Genomic DNA, 25173 nt, shown 5'->3' with positions numbered 1-25173 from the left:
GCATAGGTAAAAATCGTAAAGTGATTTGTCAAATATTGGAAAATCATCTAAATAAATAATACAGGACAGTAACTAAAGCAGGGGTCCCCAAACTACGGCCCGCGGGCCGGATACGGCCCCCCAGCGTCCAAAATCCGGCCCGCGGTAAGTCCCAAGTTAAAAATAAAAAATAAAAATAAAAAATAAAAATATATATATATATATATTTTTATTTTTATTTTTTATTTGTCCTTACTAGTCCATTTTCTACCGTCTCCTAGCCACGCAGGCAAATCATATTGTCTAAAAATGCATTTTACCATTGATAACGTGACATGCAGCAAGTGCGCTCTTTAAGTCAATTAGTGCGCGTGGAATATATATGTATGAATACATATATATATATATATATATATATATATATATATATATATATATATATATACACACACACACATATAGACACATATACATATATACACATATACATATATATATATATACATATATACACATATATACACATATGTATATACATATTTACACATAAACATATATATGTACATGGACATATACATAGACATATACATATATACACACACATATATACACATTTACATATACATATACATATGTATATACATATATACACATAAATATATATATATATACATGGACATATACATATACATATATACACACACACATATATACACATTTACATATACATATACACACACACACACATATATACATTTACATACACACACACACACACACACATGTACATAATATATATATATATATATATATATATATATATATATATATATATATATATATATATATATATATATATATATATATATATATATATATATATATATATATATATAGCGCGGCCCCCAGCCAAATTGTTTTACCCCAATGCGGCCCCGGAGTCAAAAAGTTTGGGGACCCCTGAACTAAAGTATGTAGGAATGGAAATAAGTAAATACAAAATACAATTTTGACAGCCCAGTGAAAAGCTAATTTGTTCATATTTCTTAGAAGATCGAACAGTTAAGACACAGTTGAACAGTTCCACCACTAATTAGTTGATGAAAAAACCCACAAAAACTTAGCAGGAAGATGTAAATCTTATTCAGAATCTATCCAGAACTTTCCAAATCATTGTTGCTACACCCGTCCAAGACTAGATGATCAGCGACTACCACACATCAAACAATGGCCTTATAATCTTCTCTCTGGAAAACAAATTCCAACTTCCTAACAATGGTGAGTCAGCATTTATTTTGGTGAGATTTTAATTGGATTTCGTGTTTATCTTTGATTTATACTAGTGCTGGTCAAATGTATTTATTTATTTATCAGATTAATAATACGCTTGAATTTGGATTATTTAAATGACTTAAAAAAAGAGCCCAGTATTTGGACACAAGTGCAATTTTATCGTCAGAATGTCATACAGGAATATTTTGTCATTTGTCATTTATTTGCTCAAAACTTGGGAACGTTATATCTCAAGTCCCATCAGGGTGTATTTGGAAATTACATTTGTTGATGTATTGATGTTCAATTTATGTACACTATATTTTTTACCTGAATGGGCTGACCTACAGTATACGTCCTAGGCATGACGTTAAAGTGCATCCGGCAGTGGAGGCTCCTCTATGGGGTCTTGGGGCACTAGGAGGTTAACCCCTTAACTACTGTTACCCCAGGTGGCCCTTGGCAAAGGCCTAGTACCTGACTGCCTCCTAGCGAGGGATACGGTGAATACCTCAACGGTGAAGCAGGCGAAGACAGTAGATTTAAGAACTACCACAACGGCCGCGATGGCGGAATAAGGCTGCAGCAGAAAAGGGTCCCCAGTCGTCTTGGACTCCATGCCACTGGACCCTGACCCGATTCTGTCAAAGATCGTGTGGTGAGTGTCTGTGCACCAGTCTCCCCACGTAAAACAAAGTCACGCACAGGCATCCTCCATAAAGGGATACACCCCTACCAGGAGGATCGTCATACTCGTTCGAGTGACCGCCGATGACGTGACAAAGGACAGTCCAAAGATGATATTGTTGGTTTACGTTTGCTATGGTAACCAAGCTAAGAATGTGTAAACAATACTTTAAATGTTTCTCTCTGTGTTTATAAGCAAGTATACCAAGTAAACCAAGCAAGTGAAAAAACATTTATGCAAAGCTCATTATGTTATCAATGAACTGTCATATTTATTTTACATTTAGTGAAATGAAGTGAATTATATTTATATAGCGCTTTTCTCTCATGACTCAAAGCGCTTTACATAGTGAAACCAATTATCTAAGTTATATTTTAAACCAGTGTGGGTGGCACTGGGAGCAGGTGGGTAAAGTATCTTGCACTCGTACACAACAACAGTGACCAGGATGGCAGAAGCGGGATCGGGAAGTTGCTGGAACAACCACTCTACCAACTGAGCCACGCCGTCCCACAAACAGTGTAATAAAATAGTTAATGGCAAATTTATAAAAACATTTCTTTGCTGTATGTATCAATTAGACTCTCTGTTTTCGGACCCATGTCAATTATTATATAAAAAATATAAATATATTAATATAAAAAATGTAATTAATTTTCCAAGATTGTTTGCATTTGCTTTACCAAAACAAACTACAGTATTGATGCTGCGCTCTTTGTCATCATCCATCCATTTTCAACCGCATGTCCCTCTCGGGGTCACAGGGGTGGCTGGGGCCTATCCCAGCTGTATTTGGGTCGCCACTTCATCGCAGGGCCAACACAGATAGTATTTCCTAAATATGACCCTTTTCATGTTGACTTTGTAATCCTTTCTAAATGTGATTTGCTTTGTTTTAATATTGAGGCATTTTTTTAATGAATTTTACTATTACTCAAAATACTCAAATGCTCTAAAGCAGGGGTGTCCAAACTTTTTCCACTGAGGGCCGTATTCTGAAAAATCAAAGCAAGCTGGGGCCATTTTGATATTTTTTATTTTAAAAACCAATACAATATATGTATAAAACATATACATTTAGGCCTCCACTCAGGCTTGATCCCAGGGACCCCAAAGGGTTTTGGTCAAAACAATATTAAAAATGTGTCATTATTCAGTATTATTATTCTTATTATTATTCAAGTTTTAAATCTCTATATCAACATTAGGTCTATCTGTCAATATAACGGTTTTAAAGATTTAAGTTGTATGTTCTTGTTGTCAAAGAAAACCCTGTTTTTTTATGGAAAAAATACAAAATATGCAATATTTTCACACAATAAAATTTTTAAGTGGAATATTTGAGATTATATAATAATTGGAGCCTTAAAAAGGTAAATAACTCATAACAACATTGATTTTAATTAATTATTATTTTTTGAGCAATGACACTTAAAAACAAATCACACTAAATTTATTGGGGATCCAAATAATTATAGTGTTAAAAAATTAATTCTATTTTTTTTTACTGTTCACTTTTAACACAATAATCTCGAGATCAACTTCAGATCTATCCGTAAATTATACGTTTTATTGTTTTATATGTTTTTCGTTTGTTCGTTTTAGGCCCTTCTTTATAAAAAACAGCTCATTTTTTTATATGGCAAACACAAATAATGCAACATTTTCCCCCAAAATATCTCAGATGTGACGTAATTGGAGCCTTGAATAGGTCAATAATTCATAATGACATTGAAGAAAGAAACAGCCTGCATGGCAGCTTTGTGTTACTAGAGTATACATTGCAACATTTTCTTGTTACATTTCACCTGTTTGCTCTTTTATACCACTTATCATGTTTTTAATTGTTTGCAATCGTATTTTTAAAATGTGCCGTGGGGCCGTTAAAAAATGACCTGCGGGCCACAAATGGCCCCCGGGCCGCACTTTGGACACCCTTGCTCTAAAGGAATCACAGTCTTGAATATTAATACAATGGTATCTTTGTGATACCAGCAGTCTCTCTGTTAATTTTTACACTTAAGGTTGCGAGCAAGAATTCGGGTTTCAAGCCTTCCCATTGCTAGTTGGCGTAGAAAATGTCACAGTGAAACCTGTAAGAGCCAACCAAAACTTCCTGTGTCTCACTTGCAAAAAATAGCTAATAGACAGCAAGTAAACAGACAGTCAGAGAGACATGAATTAGTCTTTCCAACCATAGGTCTGAAGAAGGTGAGTTTGAAAGAGAGTGCCGAGAAGAAGAAGTGAATGATATTCATTAAATTAAAAAAATAAATCATCGGAAATATTTACCAAGGTGTGCGTGCAGCCGACTGGGCGAAGCAGTACAAGCTCGCTACAACTTGCACAATACTAAAGCAGAAAGAGTCCATAAAGGCTAAAATGACGCCAGCTAAGGTTGTTAAAATCATTTATCCCTGAAAATATGTAGAAGCTGCTAATGGTGTGTTTGACAGAAGCAGGGTATACAGTTTGAATCCGCTTTCAAAGATAAATGCTGTGCATTCATATTACAAAAAGGGTTGGGTAAAATAATCGATTCGATCGATTTTTTTTAAATTTTACAATATCCATTCACAAAGCATAATATTGATTATCCTTTCTTATTTTAAAATTGCTCTTTTGCAACATTTATGGAAGTTGTCCAAAGTTGTTTATGGTGAAGAGAAAAAACAAAGGAAATTTTGCAGATCGAAACGAATGGAATCGTGATTAATCGGTTTAAAACCTTATGAATCGAAATCAAATCGATTTGGGAAATTGGCCATGATATCTAGCACTAATTATGTTACTAAATAAAACATGTTCCAATTGTGGTGATTTTGGCGGCCAAGTGTGGGTTAACTGATTTTAATTAATTTCAATGCGGATAATTGAAGTATTTTGGGTAAAAGCTCGGTCATAGAAGAACCATTTAAACTTGGTACTTAACAAATAGGAAGCAATATGTGAAGCTGGGAGACCACACATCCGTGTGCTTAGATATAGCTTGCCGTGTGCCACAGGGGTCAGTTGTGAGTCCAAAACTATTCAACCTATATATAAATGACATCAGTAAAGCCATGAAAGCTCTAAAGCAGTGGTTCTTAACCCGGGTTCGATCGAACCCTAGGGGTTTGGTGAGTCGGCTTCAGGGGTTCGGCGGAGCCTCCGCCACGGAGGTCAAGACACACCCAACTCATCGTGTAAATAAAAACTTCTCCATATCGACGTATTATGGATACCCCCAAACAATTTTCCCTCTAATTTTCCGTCTGATTTGCAGGTGTGTAATTTGTTGTGAGTTCATGCACTGTGTTGGTTAGGGTTTGGTGAATGCGCATATGAAACTGGTGGGGTTCGGTACCTCCAACAAGGTTAAGAACCACTGCTCTAAAGCTAATACTATTCGCAGGTGACACTACTGCATTCTGCTCAGGGGAAACATCACAGAAATGAATACAACCTATTATGGTAGAAGTGCACAAACCACAAAGATGGTTTATTAAAAAAAACATTTACTTGGATTCTTTGAATCCAAGTAAATAATAATATTCCAAAAAACAAAAATAGATACTCAAACACAAATACCCATATTTCGTATAGACACTGACATGGTACAAGTCCTACAAGGAAACACATTTTTAAAACCTAAAATAAATAACAACATAAGCTGGAAACCACACATTTAGTACAAACAATGTAAATTGGCAATAAATATTTCATTATTGAATAAGGCAAAATAAATTCTGAAACAGAAATTTCCCCATACTCTGTATTGTTCTCTGATGTTACCATGTCTGATTTATTGTATGGAAAGGTGTGTATGAAAGTACACTTCAATCTCTCACAGTGCTGCAGAGAAGATCAGTTAAGATAATCTATAAGGCTGTCTGCAGGGAACATAAGATAATTTGTTCAATAAACCTAAAATATTGAAATGTATACCGTATTTTTCGGAGTATAAGTCGCACCGGAGTATAAGTCGCACCTGCCGAAAATGCATAATAAAGAAGAAAAAAAACATATATAAGTCGCACTGGAGCCCGGCCAAACTATGAAAAAAACTGCGACTTAATAGTCCGAAAAATACGGTATATCTTTTACATTTCCAAACCACAAAAAATATTATACAAAGCAAACAACAGGCTACCTGAAAATGTAGAAAACATTTTTCAACAGGAGTTAGATCAATCCAATCTTAAGAATAGAGATGTCCGATAATGGCTTTTTTGCCGATATCCGATATTTTGATATTGTCCAACACTTAATTACCAATACCGATATCAACCGATACCGATATATACAGTTGTGGAATTAACACATTATTATGCCTAATTTTGTTGTGATGCCCCGCTGGATGCATTAAACAATAAAACAAGGTTTTCCAAAATAAGAGAACAACTTCAACTCAAGTTATGGAAAAAAATGCCAACATGGCACTGCCAGGAGGTGATTGTGCTGTAAAGACAGACGATGGACAGAGAGTCCTCCTTCCTATGTGTGTGTGTCAACCTATTTGGACTGTCAGAAAGAAAAAAAAATTTACATATCGTCTATCGAGCAATATTATTTTACAACTTTATAGCTTCTACCTAATTAAAAAGAAACACATAAACCAGGGGTTTATGCAGCTGTTTTATTATTGGTCCTCAGCATCTAACAATAACATTCAATATTATTGAGCGATATTATAATGTTGTAAAATAATTTTCTTACTCACCAATAGAGCAAATATTATATATATATATATATATATATATATATATATATATATATATATATATATATATATATATATATATATATATATATATATATATATATATATATATAGGTCAATAAAAAACCTTTCTATCTCACTGAAAAGCACTTGTTTTATCTGCAACAAGCGGAAATGAGGATCCACACATTATCCACACCCATCAACACCAACAGAAACCCAGAGGGGTTAATGAGTTATTGGAGAAAGAGGAAATACTTGCCCACAAGTGAGAAGCTGTGATTAATGACACTGTAAAACTGTGCTTGGTGGTGCACAGGCGGCCTTAGGAATACAGACAGCATCACTGGGCCACAGTTTTATCTCACAGCATTCATTCTCTTAAATAAGGCAAACATTGTTGGAGCGGATGATGGATTGCACTATGCTATATTGTGTGCTTGATAGTAAAGACTACAGAGGTACCCTCAACTCCCACTGTAAGAAAGACTTCCCTTCATTTAATGGATGCAACAAAGTTACCCAGGATAAGAGTCATTTGAATTGCCCTTTTTCCAATAAAAGGGCTACAAAGGGCAGATCAGAACGTGATACCCACCACAGTGTGCCCCCCTTAGCCTCAACTCCTTGGCCACAAAGCACAAAGCGCCTCTTGTGTGTCAGCACAGAGAGCAGAGTGATCCTGCATTATATCATGGCACTGTCCCACTGTCACACAGCGTGCGCACTGACAAGCACAGAGCCATCCAGCCGAGGCTCACCTTCAGCAAGCCCTCAGGTCCTTGGCATGACGCACAAACAACACACTGTATGACAAGAGCCACACAACATGTCAGTGGGCAGATGTGATGTGGTGACAAAACCACCATGTCTGCTCACACCATATTAGCTCCTTGTAAATATGATACACATCTTAAAGTACCAGTAGAGTGGAACAAAAAAGTGGCCTCTAAATTGAAGTTATAATCATACACATCTGATTTATGATATCAAAAGACCTCCTAAGTTTGCAGATAAATAGATATGATCAAAATAGCATCAATCTAATGGAGATTCTCGAGCCATTTTGAGAGATAATGAGGAAGGCAGTCACGTGATCGCGTGACGTCGCGCTAGGAACCGAAGATCCCTTCCCCATCAACAACAATGCTAATCAAGCAGACTTGGTTTAGAGCCAAAAACAATTACTTTGGGAAAATGATGATTCAGTACCTTATATTTTTGAGCCCGAACACAAAGAGGATGAGCAATAGGTTTTAGAACGCCGATTGCTACCCAGATGCAGCTTTATTTTGACACTAGCATCCGCACCATTGCTATGTGCTAAACATATAAAATAACTAGAGATGTCCGATAATGGCTTTTTTGCAGATATCTGATATTGTCCAATTCTTAATTACCGATTCCGATATCAACCGATACCGATATATACAGTTGTGGAATTAACACATTATCATGCCTAATTTTGTTGCGATGCCCCGCTGGATGCATCAAACAATGTAACAAGGTTTTCCAAAACAAATCAACTCAAGTTATGGAAAAAAATGCCAACATGGCACTGCCCTATTTATTATTGAAGTCACAATGTGCATTTTCTTTTTTTAACATGCCTCAAAACAGCAGCTTGGAATTTGGGACATGCTCTCCCTGAGAGAGCATTAGGAGGTTGAGGTGGGCGGAATTGGGGGGAGGCAGCGTTGAGGTGGGGGACGGGGGACGGGGGACGGTGGGGTAGGCAGTAGCGGGGGGTGTATATTGTAGCGTCCCGGAAGAGTTAGTGCTGCAAGGGGTTTTGGGTATTTGTTCTGTTGTGTTTATGTTGTGTTACGGTGCGGATGTACTCCCAAAATGTGTTTGTCATTCTTGTTTGGTGTGGGTTCACAGTGTGGCGCATATTTGTAACAGTGTTAAAGTTGTTTATACGGTCACCCTCAGTGTGACCTGTATGGCTGTTGACCAAGTATGCTTGCATTCGCTTGTGTGTGTGAAAAGCCGTAGATATTATGTGACTGGGCCGGCACGCAAAGGCAGTGCCTTTAAGGTTTATTGGCGCTCTGTACTTCTCCCTACTTCCGTGTAAACAGCGACGTTTTAAAAAGTAATACATTTTACTTTTTGAAACTGATACCGATAATATTGAAACCGATACCGATAATTTCCGATATTACATTTTAAAGCATTTATCGGCCGATAATATCGGCAGCCCGATATTATCGGACATCTCTAAAAATAACCATATTAAACCATAATGAAACAAACTTACTGTAATATTTCCACTCCCGCTGGGATGTCGACCGACGGGACGCTCACATAACTCAGTTTGGATGAAGATTCAATCACATTCCTCACGAAGGGTTAAAAATAAAAGTTGCACCAAAAAGCATCTTTTTGTGTCTTTTTCGCCACCTCAGGTATGTGAAAGTCAACCAGCCTGTCGGTCCATGGCCATATTTGTCTACTGCTACTAGGTGAGAGATGGATGTATTATAATCTAGAATTTACTTTTAGCAAGTTTGAGACAAAGCAAAAACAGTGTGCCAACAATAGCAGCGTAAACTAGCATTAGCTCACTGCTATCAATGCGCCGCTAAAATAGTCTGTCTGTGTTGGCGCTTATAACCACAATACCATTCATATTTGGTTAATTTTCAAGTCATGACATGTAAATGGAGTATTATTGGCGGTTTCTGGATGTTTTTAGAGGGTATAATGAGCGCAACAAGGGACCCTCAATCTTTTGACTCAGTTGTAAGCTATTTATTTACGATTTCGAATGCATAAAAAAAGCCGAGCACATGTGTTCCTGACTTACATACGGATTGGGAATGATAAACAGCACATATCTGTCAAATGTTTGCGTATTTCCAGTATGACTGAGCTGATAATATGGTCAGAGTGCAGAAGTGTTACTCCAATGATGTAGTGTTCGGAGCAAAATATTCAAAAGGGCTGTCTAAATTTGTGGCATTTTATACAGTATTTCCGTATACTTTTCAAATTGTAAATACAATTGGATATGTTTTAATGGATAGAATGAAACACAAACAAGCATGTAAAGTCAACTTGTTTTTCCACTATACTGGTACTTTAAATGCAATCAGACATAGTATGTCGTAAATTATTATGAGCTTGATTTCCTGCAGTGTTATTTGTATTTAGATGTTTCACAAATGCTACTGTAAAAATCAAATTTGTTTGGTTCATCAAATGGCACTCCTCAAAATAAGGCATACTAATCCACTGTTACCATCCAAAAAAAAAAACACTGACACAAAATGTGCCTTGTTTCTTACATCATTTAATTTACTCATCATATATGTGACTTTCTGGAAAATCCTTGTGACTGTACTTAGCAAGTACTGTACAGTACATTCTTATGGTTTAAGGGCACACAATTACATTGTTCTACTTCCATTCCAGATGTGCTCAACAGTTGTTTTAAAGCCAAAACACACAAACACAAGCAGACAGACACACAGAAACCCACTGTGCTCCACCCTCCTGACATCAAACAGACAGATTTTAGTGACTGTCTGGTGAACACGGTAGAGCACATAGCAGTCAAAAAGCAATATATTTTTTAGCTGCTTGTCACATCTGAAAGTGTTGGCCAAAGTCTGACACGTGAGGAGTCTGTAACAAACTAATGATTTATCATAAATTATGTTATCCTTAAAACAAAAAAGTGGCTATAATCTGATAGTTACATTTTTAACAAAGTTGCAGCTTTGCCTGATCATTTGAAACGTAACACAAATAATTGATACAAAATATGATGGTGAACATTATCCATAGGGATGGGCATTTTATAAATTAATCTACAAACCCTGTTTCCATATGAGTTGGGAAATTGTGTTAGATGTAAATATAAACGGAATACAATGATTTGCAAATCCTTTCCAACCCATATTCAATTGAATGCACTACAAAGACAAGATATTTGATGTTCAAACTCATAAACTTTTTTTTTTCTGCAAATAATAATTAACTTAGAATCTCATGGCTGCAACACGTGCCAAAGTAGTTGGGAAAGGGCATGTTCACCACTGTGTTACATGGCCTTTCCTTTTAACAACACTCAGTAAACGTTTGGGAACTGAGGAGACACATTTTTGAAGCTTCTCAGGTGGAATTATTTCCCATTCTTGCTTGATGTACAGCTTAAGTTGTTCAACAGTCCGGGGGTCTCCGTTGTGGTATTTTAGGCTTCATAATGCGCCACACATTTTCAATGGGAGACAGGTCTGGACTACAGGCAGGCCAGTCTAGTACCCGCACTCTTTTACTATGAAGCCACGTTGATGTAACACGTGGCTTGGCATTGTCTTGCTGAAATAAGCAGGGGCGTCCATGGTAACGTTGCTTGGATGGCAACATATGTTGCTCCAAAACCTGTATGTACCTTTCAGCATTAATGGCGCCTTCACAGATGTGTAAGTTACCCATGTCTTGGGCACTAATACACCCCCATACCATCACAGATGCTGGCTTTTCAACTTTGCGCCTATAACAATCCGGATGGTTCTTTTCCTCTTCGGTCCGGAGGACACGACGTCCACAGTTTCCAAAAACAATTTGAAATGTGGACTCGTCAGACCACAGAACACTTTTCCACTTTGTATCAGTCCATCTTAGATGAGCTCAGGCCCAGCGAAGCCGACGACGTTTCTGGGTGTTGTTGATAAACGGTTTTCGCCTTGCATAGGAGAGTTTTAACTTGCACTTACAGATGTAACGACCAACTGTAGTTACTGACAGTGGGTTTCTGAAGTGTTCCTGAGCCCATGTGGTGATATCCTTTACACACTGATGTCGCTTGTTGATGCAGTACAGCCTGAGGGATCGAAGGTCACGGGCTTAGCTGCTTACGTGCAGTGATTTCTCCAGATTCTCTGAACCCTTTAATGATATTAGGGACCGCAGATGGTGAAATCCCTAAATTCCTTGCAATAGCTGCTTGAGAAAGGGTTTTCTTAAACTGTTCAATAATTTGCTCACGCATTTGTTGACAAAGTGGTGACCCTCGCCCCATCCTTGTTTGTGAATGACTGAGCATTTCATGGAATCTACTTTTATACCCAATCATGGCACCCACCTGTTCCCAATTTGCCTGTTCACCTGTGGATGTTCCAAATAAGTGTTTGATGAGCATTCTTCAACTTTATCAGTGTTTATTGCCACCTTTCCCAAATTCTTTGTCATGTGTTGCTGGCATCAAATTCTAAAGTTAATGATTATTTGCAAAAAAAAAAAAGTTTATCAGTTTGAACATCAATTATGTTGTTTTTGTAGCATATTCAACTGAATATGGGTTGAAAAGGATTTGCAAATCATTGTATTCCGTTTATATTTACATCTAACACAATTTCCCAACTCATATGGAAACGGGGTTTGTATATTATATACTATTATTAGGTGTGTTCATCTCTACCTTAAATGGCGATCCGATACATGGGTTACAATGTGATTCACTAGCAATACTTTTTAAAACTTTATGATTCGAGGCGATTCAATGCGATTTGATGCAGATGGAAGCATTGCATGGTGAAAAGAAAATTAAACGTATCATGTCAGAACAATGTCAAACATTTATTTTTTAAATAGACACATACAAAACAGGCTGTTCCTGAATTATTTATTAGCATATAGTAGAACTATCAACTTCAAGGCATTGCAATCCACAAACTCAAAGAAAAGGAAATAAGATGTATGAGTTAAAAAATGCTAATTTATTATATTTTAGATTCTGATTTACATTTCGACAGTCACATCTAATCAGTAACAAAATCGGCCTACTATCAACTCAAAAATGTAACAAGACTTAGAGGGCTCATGTCAGCTCAAGACTTTGAAAAACTTGTACATGCCTTTATTACCAGTAGGCTAGGCTATTGTAATGGTCTCCTTGCAGGTCTTCCCAAAAAAACTGTCAGGCAGCTACAGCTTGTTCAGAACGCTGCTGCTAGAGTTCTAACAAAGACCAAAAAATGTGAGCACATTACACCAATTCTTAAATCCTTACATTGGCTCCCTGTACATCAGATAATTGATTTCAAAATCCTCCTGCTCACATATAAATCACTACATGGTCTAGGGCCCAAGTATATCACTGATATGCTCCCACTATATAAGCCCTCTAGATCACTAAGATCTTCTGAGACCAATCTGTTAGCGGTTCCCAGAGTAAACTCAAATCAAGGGAGCGCATCATTCAGTCACTATGCAACAAATAGCTGGAATAAACTTCCTGAAGATGTCAGACTTTCCCCAACTCTGACTACTTTTAAAACTAGACTGAAGACTTTTATTTTCACCTTAGCTTTCAGCTAAATCTTTTAATCTTTTAACGTCCGCACTGTTTTTATTTTTATTGTCTGCATTTTAATTTTGCTTTTATTTTTCTTTCATTTCACTTTGTTGCCTGTGAAGCACTTTGAGTCTGCCTTGTGTATGAAAAGCGCTATACAAATGAAGTTGCCTTGCCTTGCCTAATTATAATAAAAACTGTAATTTAATTTTCTTCTGTTGATTCTTAGTTTAGTTCTATTTTTCTTTGTTCCACATCGTTAAATGTTAAGAATATCAAACTGGATCAAAAGACTGAAGTGTTGTGGTATTCACAAACGAACCAAATCTATTGACTGGTTCATTAACATGAACGTGACAGTGATGAAACATTTACATCTCAACCAAGGCAGAGTGTGTGTGTGTCTCGTCTCTGCTCTAACGAGAATGGAATGGTCTTTGTTGTTATGGCCCTTAAAACAAAAATGTGTTTTCAGTACAAGCTGCCTTCCATTTACCTCAGAAGTGGGAGGGCTCAGATGGGAATGACGTCACACCCGACTTGTAAGCGTTACAGTTATGATGTTGGAAAACCAAGATGGCCACATCCACAAAAGCTTTTTTTGTGCTTGCCTTGTCTGAATATAAACAACTTATGTCAAAATATGCACTCTTTCTGCAACTTTTACACATGGTGGATGAAGAAGGAACACAGCCGCTATTGCAAGAGACGTACAGCGTATTTACCGCATGAAATAAAGGCAGTTTACACTACAGTGACGTACGGCTGGTCGATATGGGCGAAAAAGTATATTTCAAAATATTTTTACTTAAACTCGATATTCAATATATATCTCGATATATTTTCTGGTGAAAATATACATATAAAGATATTAATTTTTGAGCGAAATTTACTGAAATTCTTAATTTAACTGAATTACAACTGTCCTGTGAATTAGGGCTGGGCGATATGGCCTTTTTTTAATATCTCAATATTTTTAGGCCATATCGCGATACACAATATATATCTCGATATTTTGCTTTAGCCTTGAATTAACACTTGATGCATATAATCACAGCAGTATGATGATTCTATGTGTCTACATTAAAACATTCTTGTTCATGCTGCATTAATATATGCTAATTTTAAACTTTTATGCAGAGAGGGAAATCACAACTAATTCAATTTACCAAAACTGTATTTATTAAACAGTTATTAAGCAGTGGCACAAAAATTCATGTCATTTCAAAACAGAACGTGCAAGACTGTCTCTCTAACATTTTAAAACAAGCTATTAGAGCACTTTTGTAAATGATGTCACTAAGATGACAAATCAAAACAACACGAAATTAAAGTGCACTTTTCGTACTGAATGCCACTCCACTAGTTTTAAACAAATAAAGTGCACTTCTGTGCATGATGTCACACAAGATATTTCAATAAGTGTCAAATAAAAATGAGCTGCATAATAGGAAATCAAATTGTGTACGTTCTTCGCTATGTGGTAGGTTCCTGCGGATGTTATCTCCTTATGTCGTGGACTATTTTTTTCATACGGTGTTGATGTGGAAATGGTTGCTCGGCATTTTGTTGGTGTGGCACCGAACGGAGATGTTGACATGCGGAGTTTCAAACACTCTTCATTCTCTAGCGGGTGACTTTTCAAATGATGCTATATATTAGCAGTAATGCAACTTTTTGTACAACGCTTTCGCCCCACACTTGACAAATTACGGTTGTCTGTTCGACATATTCCCACTTGAAGCCAAACCACCGCCAGACGATGGACCCCGTGCTGTTTTTCTTAGGAATTAATTCTTCCTTCATTTGTTACCAGATTTGCACCTTCTTTCTCTCGTATTACCACTCGCACCACAGCTAACTTTAGCCATGCCGCTACCTCTCTGCTCAGCGAGGGTGTATACGTATTTGTTTAAGTATCTGTGAGAAGGAGAGACAAGAAAGAGTGAGAAACGCCTGCAGTGTAATACCCGCAGCTAAAAGCAACTGTGTGAGAACGTATACTCAAATATCACGATATAGTCATTTTCTATATCGCACAGAGACAAACCCGCGATATATCGAGTATATCGATATATGGCCCAGCCCTACTGTAAACAGTCAGTGGCACTTTTATTAACCCAGTTAGTCAAGATGGGTATTAACAGCACAGAAAAGAAATTGTTTAAGTAGCACAGAATAACATAACATAAATAAAATAGAAAAACAAAGAATGTATACATAAAATAGAAATATATTCTTTATACATAAAATAAATAACATAGCTGTGCAAATAATACAAAATGTATCAAACTCAGATAAAAAATACAATTGCAGACAGGCACTTTTTAATTACCAGTCGACGATGTAATGGACTGTCACACACATGTACGGTTCTGTGGTCCTACTAGACCACATCTCAGTGGTCAGCGCGAAGTAAGTGGCTTTACTTAATTGTGCGGCTATGATCTTCCTCACTTCGGTGTACATTTTTGGCAGCATTTCTTGTGCGAAATATGCCCGGCTTGGCAACTGCTACCTGGGGTCGAGGACTTTGATGAGGCCAACAAACCCGTCTCGTTCGACAATGGAAATGGGGACTAGATCTTTAGCAATGTGATATGCTCTGGTTATCTGTTCCCAACTTTTGCTGGTCTTCTCATAAGGCACTACGCATGATACCGAAGCTTGCACTGTACATTGTTTTAGTGTTGGGGATGTGGATTGCACTGCCACTGTCGGGCCACAAAGTTCTATGCACTCTTCGTACTATATTGGGTGTTGCTGTTGAAGGTGGTGGAATAGGTTCGTTGTGCTCAAACTTTTTGTAGCCACGGAATTCTGACACTCCCTACAAAACACATTCTTCTGCTTTTCGTCTAGTGGCTTAAATCTGAACAACCACCACACAACCGAGCCAGAAGTATACCTGCTAACTTTTGAAACTCAAAATGCCTCGTAGCCAGGGTCCAGGGGCCGCAGGCACTGGTAGGTCCAGGACAAAGTCGCAAAATTAATTTCAGCATTCAGACAGGTTATACTGTGGCTAAAACCTTCACATTTGTCATAACCAGAGGCAACGTTTGACACACAAAAAACCTGCAAAAATCATAGAGTACATTTTTTTATTCAATTAGCTAACTTCCTTTATCTGAAAAGTCATTTGTGATTCAAAGCACGAAATAACATATCTTGCAGTCATGTTGTTAATGTTTCAAAATGATTCCACTATTCAATGTCAAAATATAAACAGTAGAAATAATGAACAAAATGTCAGCTACTGTCTTGTTCTAAAACACCAATGAAATTGAAATGTAGCATTTAGACAGTCTATACTGTAGCAAAAGTCATCACATGTGTGTTATTAAATGTGTATTCCACGTCCTCCATGTCGAGAGCAATTTTGATTTGGGCTTACATGGTAAACAAATAAAATGAATGTTTTGGGCATTGTTTTATCAAGACGCATACATTTGTCCAAAAGGGGCCAAGGAGACACATTGTGGGTTTTCTGGACGTCGTCTACATCGCTAAAAGAAAAATCTAAGGGAGAGAATTCCTCTGCCATCTTACACTAATTCTCCCCTTTTCTCTTCTCCGACTCTCTCATCGTCATTTGGGATTTGTGTGTCTGTTGTGGGTTCCCTTTCTGGTTCGATGACCGGCCCTATCTTGCCTCTGATTGGCCTGTCCGTAATGTTTTGCCCTAAACTTCACCAATCGTGAATCATCATAGTAAACCAACCAACCAATCATGGATTTTCTCGTAAGTAAACCAACCAATCATCGGAAAACCGTAGTTGTTACCACTGCACCCGTAAACCGGAATGGATTATCAAAAACTCCTTACCGAAAAACCGTAGTTGTTGGCCGGTATGCAGAAGTTTGTATTTTACTTACTAGTTGGTCACTGGCACACGTGTCGCCGGTGTTACAGTCAGACTCCATATTTGCTTGTGTGTTGTTGTTGTGGGTCAGTGCAGTGGGTGGGAGAGGGCAAGCACGTCTTGGAAGGAAGAAGGGGAGGGGTTTAATAGCCCATGGAGTGTTGAGAGGGAGTGGGAAGCGGGGGAGAATCAAGGAACCCCGCAAATAAGCAACGTTTCGTCATTTTAACGTGAAATAAAATATATTGATATTAACATATTTTTAAAATTAATATCTTGTTTAAAAGTATATCGATAATATCTTACAAACTCGGTACATCGCCCAGCCCTACAGTGACGTTACCATATATAAACGTACAGCAATACATTGTGTATAGCTGATTTACTACTACAAAAACATAATTATATGATTATAGAAGCGGATATGATTGTTTACATCCAGAGCAGCCATCTTTGAAACGATCTGGGGGTTGGGAGAATGCTCTGACTTTCAGAGTCGGAAATCCGACCTCGAGGGGCGTTCCAGTTGTAATTCTAACTAGGAACTCGGAAATTCTGACTTACCAGTACAAATGGAACGCACTATCAGAACAGACACTCTGTAGACAGTGGACCGCCTGAGAGGAAAGGCTCACAGCAGCACCGTTTGCACGCTGAGGAACTTAGTGTGATACACGCTTTCATGTCTCCAAACATTCAAAACAGTTGCTAGATTTGTCAATAGTCGCTTTTGAGAAAAAAAGTCACTAAGAGGAGTAGGAAATATATTAGATTTAGCGAGAAAGTCACCAAGTTGACAACACTGCGCTGAGGTGTGTGTGAAAAACAAAGACGCAAAGACCCGCCTTAGGTTGCTTCTGATTGGTTTACACTGTGTGGTGCCTTCCGTGGTTGGCACAATTTATGGATTGGCCTGTGCTTGGTTCTTTCGGTAAGTCAATCAGAATTACTGTCTGCCATGTTGCTCTGTCGTTGTCAGACACAAACAACAGTGCTCGTATTACGTCATCATAGAAGTCTCGTAAGATTACAGAGGGCATATTTTGTAATAGATCTACAATCAACCAATTCATGACTTTCAAAAACAGACATCGAGCGATCCATATTACATATGGATCGATTCAGAGGCTCGCCAAACGATGTATTCATATCTCTAAAGTTCAAATCGGTTATCGGTTTGTACTGATTGATTTTTATACCCCTAATTATTATTTCTTATTTAATCACTCTGTGAATGTTCTGAACTCTTATTTCGATGTCACGGTTGTATAACGCATAACAATGCTGGCCAAAGGGAGGTCAACGTCCCAAATACTGTATGACACATCATGTTCTTCTTTAGGCTACAAATGACTTGAGACTGCTTCAACAGTGCCTCTGCTGGTTGCAGCTATATAGCGCACTAAATTTTTTAGCCTCAAATTATTCAAGAATAGATATCTTCAACAAACAATTTTACGCAATCCAAACTTTTTTTCACTCCAGTCTGCTCTGAGTTATCACTTCAGAATATTACAAAATATATTCCTGGATTTGACTAAATCAGGACTATATCAGAACTCATATAAAATCTACACCCAAGGCAAATACCTGAAAGGCTTTCCAAACACAGAACTGTCATTGTACTTTCTATCCTGTTTACTTTCTGTGTCAGTTCAAGTTAACCTTGCTGAGCAAAGTGTGCAGCGTAAGCAGCCAGTGGTTAAGCTTCTCTTACCTGTTTCCAAAGGAACTCGTCCTCCTGGTTGATCTGCCAGGTGGTGACCACGTGTATGATGGACAGCACTGCTCCGCTTAACACGGCCGCCCTCATCCTTACGGGCAGGAGGGTGTAGATGATGTATATGAAAAACACGGACCACCAGATGCCCTCCGAAGCGCTACGAGGAGCCACCATGAGCACCCCGAACACTTGGACTGACAGCAAAACACAGATGACCAGGTAGCTGACCATCCACATGTAGTCCTGATGGAAACCGTTGCGGTTGCACACTACCATAAGAGCCATGAAGAGCGCCATTGCCACCGATAATGCAGATGAATAGGCCACGTGAGGGGGGGCGTGGACACAGTGGAAGGTCAACATGATGCCGCACACAATCACAAGTACCCCCATCAGCATGGTCAAGGAGCTCTGGTTGAGTCTGAAAAAGTATCGCTGGTATAGGCGCTCCAGCTTGCGGGACTGGAACTTTTTCGATTGGAATACCCGCACCACCCTGAGCCAGCAATCCGCAGCAGTCACCACCCCGCCACCGTTGGTGCTGTTTTCGCCCATGTCGCCGTTTCCTCCATTACACCCACCTTTTCTGCCCTTCAACTCCCCGTCCTCAAAGTCCAAGTCCACTGATTTCAGCCCCACCCCTTCCCTGTGAGGCCCGGATCTTTTGCCGTAGTGGTCCTCCTGCCAGCCGCATCGGGCACCAAAGTTACTCCCACCTCCCATGGCCCCTGCCACTCCTCCACGGTGGTGCTGGTGGAGGGGGGCTCCAGATGGGGGGTCCATGGCATCTGTGTCCCGCAGGCAGCTCATGTAACGTGGGTTGCACAAAGATGAGCCTCCCCTCCGTTTGGACTTCTTGCCATTGCGCTCCCCCCACGCAGTCTTACGGTCATCCACTCTGGCGACTAGGAAACCACTGAACCAGGACATTCTGTGTTAACACAGGCACACAAGAAGGTCACACAAATAACTATGAAATACAGGCTTTCCAGATCAGTTCTGTATTTACCTGTTGGGGTTCTGGTACATGTCCCCGCCCTTTCCCTTGCAGCTGGCTCACTCATTTATCAACTTGGACAACGTTTTGAAAGAGCGAGGGGTTTCTTGGTAGCCACACCGCAGGGCCACACGCTGGGGGTGACTGGATGGAGTCAAAATCCTGTGTCAAGTCAATGTGCAAAAGTTTTTGAGACGGCGGGTCTCTGCTGTCAGGCTCGTCGCCGCCGATTTTGCTGGGTCTAGATGAAAAAGTCACATAAACAGGAAAAGATGGACACTTTTAACACTTTGAATTGTGCCCTATTATACAAAAAGTTATGTTTAAATGATGTTATAACATGAGTATGTTTCTCCCACTTTTCTGCTCCACTTTTTTAAAAAATTGTCTACATTTAAAACATTTCCTTGTGGTCTGCACAACATGTAATGTCGGTGCTTTGGTAAAAAAAAATGACAGTTGTTTTCCAGACCATCTTCAAGACGATTTATGACTGTCTCTTTAGAATGCGCCGTTTTGTGAGCGGTCTTAAATTACGTGTTACAGCCCTCCTCCAGGCCAAGCCCCCTTTGACGTTGTCTCACCCTGTCAGCCATGTTGTAGTTTTTAGTGTTTCCACATGGATTCTGCTGACAGATAGAAGTTAGAATTTTACGCTATGTTTTATTAGAAATGGCAACCGGATTTTAGCATGCTTGTACATGTGCGAACTAGTCTGCCCCTTAAAAAGAAAAAGAAGGAACTTACTGACTACAACTTTGGACTACAACTGGATAAAAATGGCGGACTCACACAAATCTATTTGGGTAAACCTGATTAGTTCAGTTCATTGATTTTTATAGCACATTTAAAAACAACCACCAGTTGGCCAAAGTGCTGTACAGAATTTTACAAAAATAATGCACGCAGTGTCACATTTACATTGTAACACAAAAGGATGAGTACAATAGAAAATATACCTTAACAGAAGTGCAGAATATATCACCTAAAAAAACTAAAACGTGATTAAAAAAAAAAAAAAAACATAAAAATGTATAAAACAAGAAATAAAACGACCAGGATATCCTGCCTAACTGGATTTGACACCAGGCAATAAAAATATGTTCTTAGCCTAGATTTAAATTGGCTCAGAGACTGGGAGGATCTAGTAGATATTAGAAGGTTGTTCCACAGTCTAGGCCCTGTCGCTGAAAAGGCTCTATCTCTGATTTTGAGCCTAGTTTTAGGGACAGCCAGGAGGAGCTGGTCTGTAGACCTCAGGGTCCTGCTGGGAGAATAAGGCTGTAGCAGCTCAATAAAATAGGGCAGGGCTACTTGGTGCAAGCATTTAAAAACAATAAGATAACATTTTAAAATGAACTATAAAAGTAACTGGGAGCCAATGAAGAGAGGCCAGTACAGGAATAATGTGCTCACTTTGCTTAGTTTTGTTTAAAAGACGAGCAGCAGCATTCTGCATGCGCTGCAGCCACTGGAGAGAACCTTGATACAGGCCTGCATACAAAGAATTACAGTAAACCAGGTGTGACGTCACAAATGAGGGCAGCAAATTTGACAGTGTAGAATCAACACTTGGGAGTTATTTTCAAAACTTTTGTGTGGTCCTTTTTGGTCCACACCAAATTGTGTCAAATAACACTTTTAAAAGTGTAAAGGGTCAACACTAGTGTAAGTGATGGTAACAACACCTAGGATGGTTAAATGAAACACTAGGGATGATGCTCGAAACCGGTTTTCCCGGTTGTTCGATAAGAAAAGAACCAAGTCCTCGGACTCGAATCCCTTTTTGAGAACCGGTACTCGTTATCGAGACCACTATAGTAAAGAAAAAGAGTTGGTTCTTTATTCGAATCCCCAAAAACGACTCCCATCCCGACAAGAAATGCCCCGTGTGACATCACAAGAAATGACGTCACGTAGCTTAGTCATTTGTCACGGTGGAGTGCAGCGTGCTGCGGTTAGTTCCCGGGACGCAAAACTGACGGCTCCGGACGAAAGCGTGCAAGTAGGAAATTATTTATTTCTCATAAATCATACACACTACAACAGACAGGAACAAAGATGGCGCCAGTATGTGCTAAGGCTTGCCGTCTCTCGCTGTCAGTTTTGCTTGTTTTTGTGCTGTTCGCGTCTTTTGTTGTACCTGTCAACTCACTGTTTGTGTATGACCGCCAAACGCTGTTGGATCTTTGTCCCTCTCACACGGATATGATCAACTTCGACGTTAGTTTTACGACGTCCCAGTCAGCTTCCTCACCTGGCCGGATTCCTGCCTTCCTTTTTCGCCCTCTGGCTCCTCTCCCCCGGCGAAAGCGTCATCGGCGCCGCGGTAAACGTGGCGGCCAGCTGGTGAAAGTTAGGGCACTCCTGGCCCGGCTTTCCGTGACTTCCCGAAGGAGGTATGGACCGGTACCTGGTTTCTTCCTGCACCCACGTTTGCTGGATCCCGCCGGGTCCTGGATTGTTCCTGTCGTCGGCCTGCAGGGGGAAGCTCGCCCGCCGCGCTCCTGCTGTCCCCGCCCCCGGAGGTGCGGAGTGAATTCCCGCCACCTGCGGGCTCTGTGTCGGGCCCCACCCAGATCAGCACCGGCCTTGGATGCGCCGGCCCCCGTTAAGTTCGGTCTTGTTAACGCAAGATCCTTGACAAACAAAACATTTATCCTGAAGGATTTATTCGTCTCCCGCGGACTGGACTTCCTCTGTGTGACGGAGACTTGGCTGAGAACTGGTGAGTTCGCTCCTCTAAATGAACTTTTATCACCGGAGTGCTCGTATTTTAATTCTCCGCGGTCGTCTGGCCGAAAAGGAGGAGGATTAGCAGTCGTTTTTAAAAATGACTTTAAATGCCGTCAGATCCGCCTGCAATCCTCCTTTTCAAGCTTCGTACTATGCATGTTTGAGCTGGGTCTTTCTGATGTCGTCCTGTGTGCTGTAGTTTATCGACCACCCAAGTACCACAAAGACTTCATAAATGACTTTTCTGAATTTCTGGCCGAAATTCTGCCCAAATATGATCGTGTTCTTATTGTTGGTGACTTTAATATTCACACCTGCTGCCCAGACGAACCTCTATCCAGGAGCTTCCTGAATGTCATTGACTCTTTTAATTTTATACAGTCTGTATCTGGTTCCACACATGAACGTGGGCATACACTAGATCTCGTATTGTCTCATGGTTTTAATGTTGACAATGTCGTTGTTGGTGATGCTGTGTTTTCTGATCACAGTCCTGTTATGTTTAATTTAAGTTTGGACCCTGATGTGAAACCACTTGCCGTGTGTCATGGGCGTGTTATTAGGTCTGACACCGCAGCCACCTTCTCCCCTTTATTCACTGTGTCCATGCAGAGTATATCACACTCTGCAGACACTGAACAATTGATGTGCTCTTTTCTTTCTACATGTTCTGAGGTTCTGGATAGTATAGCGCCCCTCAAAGCTATACGTCCAAAGCCAAAACAGGAGCCTTGGCTCAATGAAACCACACGCACAGCTCGGCGTGAGTGGCGAAGGGCGGAGCGCAAGTGGAAAGGGGATCACTTGGAGGTTTCTTATCAAATTTTAAAAGAAAACTGTCAGAACTATCAAAGTGTGGTTAAAGCTGAAAAAACAAAATATCTGTCAGACTTAATTTTAAATAGTATCAGCAAGCCACGTGTTCTTTTTAATACTATTAGTTATGTTCTTAATCCGAATCCAGCCACTTTACTGGAGATGACAAGTGAAACTTGTGAAAAATTTCTCTCCTTTTTTAACGATAAGGTTGCTTTTATTCGGGCAAATCTTTCTCGCTCTCCATTGAGTTTTAATGTGGCCACTCAGTGCTTGGCTGTGTTTAGTCACTTTGAGCCTGTGTCCATGCCTGAGCTTACAGGAATAGTCCACAAACTGAAACCCTCGTCCTGTCCCACAGACCCAGTACCCCCTCGCTTTTTTAAAGAAATCTGGGGCACTATTGACTTGTCTGTTAGGGACATCATCAACAGCAGCTTGATTTCTGGCTGTGTCCCCTCTTTTTGTAAAAGAGCTGTTGTCGAGCCTTTGATTAAAAAAACAGGTCTAGATCCGACATGTTTGTCAAATTATCGGCCCATTTCCAAATTACCTTTTGTGTCAAAAATTCTGGAGAAATGTGTTTTAGCGCAGCTGCAGCCTTTTTTAGATGAAAATAGCACTTTAGATCCATTTCAGTCTGGATACAAGGCTTTGCACAGTACTGAATCTGCACTTTTAAAGGTTTTTAATGACTTGCTTTTAATGTCTGATTCTGGTAGCTCTGCCATTTTAGTGCTTTTAGATCTTACAGCTGCCTTTGACACAGTCGACCACACAATTCTTTTAGACCGCCTGAGAGACTGTGTGGGTGTCAGGGGGACTGCATTAGAGTGGTTCAGATCCTACCTGTCAGAGAGGTCCTTCTCTGTCAGGCTGGGGGACGCCACCTCTTCTTCTGCTCCGCTTTACTGTGGTGTCCCCCAGGGATCCATTCTAGGCCCCATCCTGTTTTCCTTGTACATTCTCCCTCTTGGAGAGATTTTTAAGAAACATGGAGTGTCTTATCACTTTTATGCAGATGACTGCCAAATGTATATGCCAATTTCAAAAGGCCACGGCCCCCTGACACCCCTTCTCAACTGTCTATGTGATGTCAAGGCTTGGTTAGCCCAGAATTTTTTAATAATGAATGAGGGAAAAACGGAAATTTCAGTTTTTGGTCCGGCCCTCACTGACTTGGGACCATTGCAAAATCATGTGCGTCCCAAAGTCACCAGCCTTGGCGTCACTATAGACAGCGATTTTAAATTTGACAAACAAGTCAATGGCGTTTTAAAATCGTGTTTTTATCATCTTCGTCTTTTAGCAAAGGTAAAACCATTTTTATCTTTTAACCTTTTTGAACAAGTCGTGCATGCTTTTATTTCAAGTCGCCTAGACTACTGCAATGCACTTTATGCTGGCATTAGCCAAAAAACTCTCTCCCGGTTGCAGTTAGTCCAGAACGCGGCAGCACGACTTTTAACAGGGGCCAGGAAACGTGAGCATATAACCCCAATTCTTCGGAGTTTGCACTGGCTCCCTGTTCATTTTAGAATTGATTTTAAATCCTTGCTGTTTGTTTTTAAAGCTTTACATGGACTGGCACCTCAGTATATCTCGGACCTCATCCAAATTTACACTCCTGCGCGCGCTCTGAGGTCCGAGAGCCAGCTCCAGCTCGTGGTGCCCAGGACGAGACTTAAAACCAGGGGAGACAGGGCCTTCTCTGTGGTCGGCCCTAAACTCTGGAACACTCTGCCCCTCCATGTTCAAACTGCTCCCACAGTGGAGTGTTTTAAGTCTCGTCTAAAGACCCACTTTTATTCTTTGGCTTTTAACACTACGTGAGTTGTGTGGTCTTCTGTCCTCTGTTGTCCTGTGTGGTTAGGGTTAGGGTTATAAATTTTGATGTCTATTTTACTGTTTTAATTGGTTTCACCCTTTAAAATCGTTTTTAATCATATTTATTTTTTTATATTGTCTCTGTATTGGTTTTCTATTCATTTATTCTTTGTTTTTATTCAGTCATTGGTGTAGCATAATATTGTTTTTAATATTGTTTTTAATATAGTTTTTAATATTGTTTTTAATATTGTTTTTAA

The 25173-nt window shown here is 39.6% G+C and overlaps 1 protein-coding gene across 4 annotated transcripts in view; it reads right to left on the bottom strand.

Moving 5' to 3' along the window:
* Positions 1–25173, bottom strand: part of adcy6a (adenylate cyclase 6a) — a 272247-nt gene that overhangs the window by 103511 nt on the left and 143563 nt on the right. For 3 of the 4 annotated variants that reach the window (XM_062053918.1, XM_062053919.1, XM_062053920.1), the window contains 2 exons: positions 19547–19775; positions 18532–19468 (listed from right to left, as the gene is read on the bottom strand). The exons of the other annotated variant lie outside the window; for it this stretch is intronic. In XM_062053918.1, the coding sequence (XP_061909902.1) occupies positions 18532–19468; positions 19547–19566 (957 nt within the window). In that variant the 5' untranslated portion in view covers positions 19567–19775. The remainder of the gene's footprint in view (positions 1–18531; positions 19469–19546; positions 19776–25173) is intronic. 4 annotated transcript variants of the gene reach the window in all.

Source organism: Entelurus aequoreus, linkage group LG07, assembly GCF_033978785.1.
Source record: "Entelurus aequoreus isolate RoL-2023_Sb linkage group LG07, RoL_Eaeq_v1.1, whole genome shotgun sequence".
NCBI classification, from domain to species: domain Eukaryota; kingdom Metazoa; phylum Chordata; class Actinopteri; order Syngnathiformes; family Syngnathidae; genus Entelurus; species Entelurus aequoreus.
This window is presented reverse-complemented; position numbering and strand designations above follow the sequence as displayed.